The following is a 7,161-nucleotide window of genomic DNA, read 5'->3' as shown; positions in this document are numbered from 1 at the left end:
TCCATAAATTTCTTCACTGCAACTTTAATTTTGAAGGTTTGATTTTCAGTTTTGGAGGTTTGATTTTAGGATTCATCTTTTCCACATGGTTTAGGGTTTGATTTTTAGTTTCAAACCCTAAACCATTTGGAGAAAATGAGGGCATTCTGGTCATTTTATTTTTAAATTCTGGTGATTTTTATCATAAGGGCATTTTGATCATTAAAACCCTAAACTAATCCTGAAACTAACATTTAACGTTCCAAATTAACGACAAGGACCAAAGTGTTACAAAATTTTGAAAATAGAGGGAGTTTGCAATTAAAAAAGTTGTAAAGGGGCATTTAAACAAATGGGCATTTTCAGGATGGCATTTGTCAAAAACCCTTTTTATAATTAATTTATGAATCCCTTAGCTATCCAATCATTATGAGATTACCTCAAAATTTAAATTTGCCGATAGCAACTTTGTTGGGCTGGGCTGGGAAAATAGAGAAAGTATCTCTTTCTTTTTCATAATATTTCTAGGGCAGAGGTTGTGCATGCCACTAGCTTTCTAGGAGCTAGTGACTCAACCAATTGAGGGACGGGCGAGGGATGGGAGGGGCAAGGAGACTTTTCCATTGGAGGGTGGAGAGAGGCAGACACAGTGCCGGGCACAACGCTAACATGGCCAGCCTTTACCCATATTTCTATTTTATTTCACCATGTAGCTCTACCTCCCTTTAATCCCACAGGTAGGGCTCAACCAAGATGGAAAATATCTTTGGAGGTCAAGTTATATAAAACTGTTAAAAAATTGAGTTTAAAGTTTCATAAAATTGCATTAATGCTAGTGTATTTTAGAGAAAGAGAATGCTACCTGAGACACAGGGGTACACGAAATGACCGCACAATCAATTATGGTTACAATAAAACATTGATGACTAGCACAATATATCATTTATGCCTCCTACAAGATAAAGCGATTTTTTTTTTTTTTTTCTAGTAAAAGAGAATTCATTCAAGAGAAGATCATGAACAACCTAAGGCCTCCTGAACAACAAGTTCATGAAGCTAAGGAATGAAGTGCAGTCATTCTGTCTTACACGAAATTGATAGGGCCTTCCTGATTAGAGTATCAACAATTCCATTACTAGTCTTGAAAATATAAGAGAACAAAAACTGAAAGAAAAGTGATTGCTACACAAAATATATCATAGATAATTGGTGCAATGGTGAGATGAACTGTGGCTTGCTTTGGATTGATAATTGACAAATAACCTCTAAATTGTCCAATTTGACTAGGATATGTTCTCAATCTACAGATTTGGCATGGAGAAGACCAACACGGATTGATAGAGTTTCACTCACCATCGCTGAGTTAAACAAAACAAGTTCTTGAGACGGCTGCAACTTAGGCACCAAATCTATACCGAATTTTATTCATCATGGTTGCATTCTCAATGGAACCAAATGTGATTACATCAAACACGATCCAACATTATATCTAAGACGACATGATATTCATGACTTTGTAATGCTCTCCTGTGAACACTAGAACATTTTTTTTTTTGTGGCAAGAACACTTGAACACTTAGGGGTTGTGAAGTAGGACCTTAATGTTTACAAAGAGAGAAAAAGAAAAAAAAAGAAGAAAGAAAAGCGATTGCTACGACATGATATTCATGATTTTTTTTTTTTTTTTTTTTTTTTTTTGTGCTTCTTGTATAAAAGAAATATGACCGTTAGTATTTTATGGATTAAGTTTTTCTTCACCCACGTCGAAGAGAAAATCCCTCGTATTTGAGTAGAGTAGAAAACTTCTCTTAGCAGGACCTTCCGCATATTCCACTCCAACGGGAATAAAAGGCATCACTACTGTGGTGATTTGGCAGCGGAATTAACATAAGAGATGAATACCTACCTCAGCCCTAAAGTCATGTCTCCAGATGTTGCCGTCCAACTTCGACGTTCTCGACGACATTTCCACTGTTCACTAATGGACAACAATGTTGTTATGTGGGTTTCTCAATCTCTCCCGTAGCAGTACAAAGATTAGATGGAATATCTTCTTCACACGTTAAGCCTGAACCTCACTTATCTTATCCCTATATTTTGGTAACTATCTACCATCAAGATAATTACCTTTAGCAGCGGTCGATACAACTGAGAATCATGGTTTTAGTAATCGGTATCGGTACTGGTATCGGTCTAGATCAGACAGATTTACCCTTGTTTCTTTGAAAATTTTATTTTTTTAAATATTTTTATCCTTGTCCTAGATCGATACAGGATCGACCATTAATACCGATACTGATTCCTGACCGATTAGACCGATCCAATACCGATTCATCAATCCATGGTGACAACACCTCAAAGATATCGATATGTCATATATGATGCCACGTGGTGCTTGTAAAGATTTATGGTCCGTTAGTAAGAAAGGAATAGTTGGTTCAGATTGGCTGGCGCCTGTCATTTCATTAACCACTGCATCGACATCTCCGATTCATCATCTCTTCTTCGTCTTCAGGAGCCAATTGCGATTTCCCTTCCCAATCGCAGTCTCCCGCAAACCCATTGGTTCTCTAACAAGTAAGAAATGTCTCAACAACCTCTTCTTGGTGACGCATGGATTCGAGAAGCCCAAGAGGCTTCGAGATTGATAGAAGAAATGGAGAGTAGAATCAAAGATCAGAACCCAGGACAAAGTATTAGAGACAGTGCTCGCCGGAAGCTTTTGGAGCTTGGACCCAAGCTCGACCGTTTGGAATCTCTTCTTCACAACCCACCTGCGAAACCCATCTTGTGTGTGCTCTTCTCTCTTCTCTCTTCTCTTGGTCTTGCTATCGTGTGTGCTTTCTCTGCTGGAAGCTGTTTCTGAATGTTTCTTTGTAATGTTTCCTGATCTCAGTTAGTGATTAGTGAATTTGGTTGCTAAATAGGCTTCCTGTTGCAGTAAATTAATCTATAGATTTTTGTTATCTCCATTTTTTTTTCCTCAGCTGATTTTAGTGATTGATGGGCTCTTCCAATGTCTGGTGCTTGACTTTGCATTAACACACCCCCCCCCCCCCAAAAAAAAAAAAAAAAAAAAAAAAAATCTAAAGAGAAATGCTTGAAATGAGGTGGGTTTTGTTTGAAATATTAGATCAATGTGTGTTTTGATTGCTGAAATGTGGTTCTCTAGCATGTGATTGCTGTAAATTCACTCAGAGTTTATACTATCCTGGGTCTCTCCAAGGTCAGGGCCTATTGATGTATGTCAAATTCTATAGCCAGCAAGAACATAAGCTAGTTAGCTTGTAAAATTATCATTTGATTTTCTTTAATACAACTTCAGACTTAAGAAGATGGAAAATTGAGGTAGAATTATAATGACTAATCTGCAGGACCGATCAAGATCTGGATCTCCGACGAAACATGCTATCAGACCTTCAGCTACGGACAAGAGAAATAGCCCTTAGTCTCTACAGATTACAAGTCACAACCAGGTGTGATTCATTGTGGTTTTTCTTAGTTCCTTTTGTCCTTTTTATGAAGGGTACTAACTACTAAGTCAGTGAATAGGTGAAGTTATCATTCTTAAACAGCAAACAATATTCTCAGGAGCCTTATTATCATCAGCAAGCAACTGAAATTGCAATTTCCACTACGACCCATTTTTTAAAGTTTGTCTTTTTATTGATGTTTATGAGCTAATTCATTTGTATGCTCCACTTATGTTCAGTTTGTCCATTGATGTAGCTTATTATTTTGATAAGTTGTCACATCCACCCACCAAAAATAAAGGGGGACAGAAAAGCTAAAAAGGATCCTCTTATGATTTTGGCCCTGTATTCCAGTCAGATTGAGCATTTTCTGATTTGCTGATGATTATTTTATCAGCCAGTGAAATCCTATCACAAGATTTTCAACCAGTCGTGCTAATTCAATTGAGATCATTAAAGTATTTGATCATGCTTATCTAGTGTGTAGCGATCATCTATTCTCTATTCGCAAGATCTTAGTATTTGCATCTACTCTTTTATACAGTCCTGGAAGCTTGCCTATTAAAGCTATTGAAGATCCTGCAAAAATGATTAGCAGCTATGGTCAAGGTATGGTTCCAACATCTCTTAGTTCTACAGTAGATGCTGAAAATGCAAATGTTCTTCATCCACTGATATACCGATCGTGCAAAATTTAAGGGAGAACCCAAAAAATGTGCTAATTTTCCTCAGGAACTACCTGGTGTAGCTGACTTCTCAAATTGTATGGTATTCAAGTTTCAACTGCAAAAGGCAATCTCCACCCCAAATGCCTATTCAGAGATCTTCTTGGTCACCCATTTCTTGATCTCAATTGAAAATTTGCAATGTTTCTATGGATGCTCATTAGTTCATTAAGCACCAAGCAGTCCGAGCTCATATGCTTCAAAATGTATACCTTTTTTCTCTCTGTAATTTGTCCTGTTGATGAATGGTGAAGAGAAGACAGGATCCATAAAATATTTTGAAGTCCCAAATATATGGTTCCTCAATTTTCTGGGACCGTGATATAGTATTTACTCAACTTTTTTTGTTAAAAATGCCGTGTCTAGTGAATTCAGTTTGTCAATGCATCTATAGGTCACTCCATTAAAAATACTAAACTAGCTAAGCATACATGGGTATTATACTAAGTTCCATTATCCTCAACAGATCATCCTGTTACATGTCAATCAAATGTGTCTCACTACTATCCAGACTGCCAATCCAGCGAGCCACATCTTGGGAGGTAGCCCAAAACTGGGCTGAAGGTTTATACATGAGTGGTAAGAAGTGTCTTGTCCATCTTTCTTTTCCTTTTGTTCTCCCTTTTTTCCTTTCAGTCTAGAACAACCTACAATATGCACTCTCCATGTACTTTCCAGTTTCCAGAGCTAGACATATTTAGAATACATGGCTCTGTATCTGGAAAATTATGTGATCCATTTATTGTCGATGGTTCACAATACTTCTTTTTCCACCTCTTTGAGTTAATTTAGTAAAATGAATCTGTTGGGAGAGTAAGCTTTTATCCTTCACTCTCCAACGTAAGTAATGACCAATTTATACTTACCTCTAAGTAGTTTTTAATATTATCCCTTCTAATTCAGATTAAAGAATGCCGGTGATTTAAATAATTGTAATTGCTTACTGTAAATCATTTGCTTCATTTTCTAGAAACTGAATAGACAGATGATCGTCTTGTCTGGCTTCATGTGTCATTATTTGTGCCATACCCCTATGGAACTCTATAGACTGAATAGGGAATCAGTGCATTATGAATGGTGGTCTCAGGTCCCTCTTCGAAAGACTTATTGATTTGATATGTGCAACATTGAGGAATATAGGTGTTATATATATGCATGAGAACAATAGTAGAAAGGAGGGAACAGGAAGGTGGAAAATGGCAATATGAGGGTGGTGATGCTTTGGTAAATAAGTTGCGCTTACATGCCTAAAATTTGAGACTATTGGTTGTTTCTGTGGGCCAAGGCATTTTTTTATTTTTTTATTTGTATTTTTCCCATCTAGACATGTCTCATTCTGCTGCAGATTACACAAAGACTACATTCTCTAAACAAGAACATGAGCTGCTGGTTTCTCTTGCGGTAAGTTTCCATCATGTATACAAGTTAGATTCATCTGGTAGTCTTTCTTTTCTCATTTGTTCTAATTTACTCCTGTTCATGATCAGAGAAGACAAACCATTTCCCTTGGTTGGAAAAGATGGATTTGGAATGTTTGTCGGGTCATCTTCCTGGTGTTGGCAGCTGCTGCACTTCTGCTCGTTTTGGTTATTGTTTGTGCAGCAATCTAACTTACTTGAACAACTGGATGTTGGAAGTTGTCTCTTATATTTATGGAACAGCCTTTGTTCAATTCGTTCATCAGGGGAGTGTCAAATAGTCAAACGAAAGAACGAGTTAAAACATCATCACTTGTGTTTAGCATTTGCAGCTGGGCTCAGAGAACCCACCTATGAAGAACTGTATAATTTCTGTCTTCTCTTGATGGATATGAGAAGTAGCATCTTTGTCGGAAGACTTCAAGTGCCATGTTACATTTCTTTTGACATATACTGGTCATGGATGCTCATCAATTTGGAGTGATCAGGATTTAGGACTACTGATAGAATGTTTCTTCTTTTTTTTCTTTTTTGGAGGGCGGGGGGGGGGGGGGGGGAGATGTACAAAATGGTTCCTGTTGTCACTGTGGTTATTGTATTTCTAACTGTTGCCACTGTTAATTATGATCCTTGTGAAGTTGCTTGATAGCCTGTAATGATGATCTAAACAGTGCCATTGGGGTTAGTTATCATTCCTGCAGCATGATTTCACTTAGCTTAATGTGCATGTTAATAATGTTACTCAAGTTTAGGAAGGGGTGAATTTGAGAAATTGCAATGATCCCAGTTGTGTTCCATAGGTCCTTAGGAAACTGAATCCACAAGTAACAAGAATCAAAAGCTGTTTCACTGGTTATGATATTTATGGAACTTGATTAGTTGATAAAACTTTTGTATCATTCACCACACCCCCACCCCCCAAAAAAAGTACACATTTGTTTTGGTGCTCCAAAACACATTGTTGATCACCATTTGGTTGGAGCACTTGATGTGGGAACTAGCCTCTTCAAGGTTAAGTTAGATCTCAAAATTGCAGTAAAAATCAGAGCAGGCTTATCTACCATTTGAACCAATTGACCCAATTAGATAAACTGTCAAAAAACCTGGTAAGGTGGAAAAATTTTCCTCTTTTCTAGGTCGACAAACAGACCAGCTTATTGATGTGGTCAATTATTTAGCAAGGATTTATAGCACACTTTTATGACCTAAGGCAATTTATCTTTAACTCATATTTATGCTATTGACCTGTCACTTTGATGCAGCTTATAAACATAATAACAACATAAACTACAGCCCATTGTCATTTCCAACCTGAAATCACATGATCCAATTAAAATACATGGAGACAGAAAGATATGTGAACCGTTCCTAAACTAGTAGTCAAACATATTGTTTGGATTTGGGTAGAACTCATCTTTAAAAGCTAGTTGTTAAAAAGAGGGTTCCCAAGTATCTATAAGTCTCCACATCAGGTTACTCACATTCGATGTGAGATTATTACTTCCACATAGAAATGATAGAACACCAACAATCTCTCCCTCCATGTGGGAGCAACTGAGATCTTTT

At 37.2% G+C, this 7,161-nt stretch overlaps 1 protein-coding gene across 1 annotated transcript; it reads left to right on the top strand.

The window, feature by feature from the left end:
• Nucleotides 1-2,450: 2,450 nt before the first annotated feature.
• On the top strand, nt 2,451-6,130 carry LOC122641497. The gene is made up of 5 exons (XM_043834755.1): nt 2,451-2,769; nt 3,354-3,455; nt 3,997-4,061; nt 5,523-5,578; nt 5,665-6,130. The coding sequence occupies exons 1-5, from the start codon at nt 2,564-2,566 to the stop codon at nt 5,785-5,787; spliced, it is 552 nt and encodes a 183-aa protein (XP_043690690.1). The 5' UTR covers nt 2,451-2,563; the 3' UTR covers nt 5,788-6,130.
• The last annotated feature ends 1,031 nt before the right edge of the window (nt 6,131-7,161 follow it).

This window comes from Telopea speciosissima, chromosome 10, assembly GCF_018873765.1.
Source record: "Telopea speciosissima isolate NSW1024214 ecotype Mountain lineage chromosome 10, Tspe_v1, whole genome shotgun sequence".
Classification (NCBI taxonomy): domain Eukaryota; kingdom Viridiplantae; phylum Streptophyta; class Magnoliopsida; order Proteales; family Proteaceae; genus Telopea; species Telopea speciosissima.
This window is presented reverse-complemented; position numbering and strand designations above follow the sequence as displayed.

Coding starts and splice junctions, on each gene's coding strand:
- LOC122641497 (XM_043834755.1), top strand. CDS start 2,564: ATGTCTCAACAACCTCTTCTTGGTGACGCATGGATTCGAGAAGCCCAA. Junction 2,770..3,353: donor CCACCTGCGAAACCCATCTT/GTGTGTGCTCTT, acceptor ACTAATCTGCAG/GACCGATCAAGATCTGGATC. Junction 3,456..3,996: donor AGATTACAAGTCACAACCAG/GTGTGATTCATT, acceptor TCTTTTATACAG/TCCTGGAAGCTTGCCTATTA.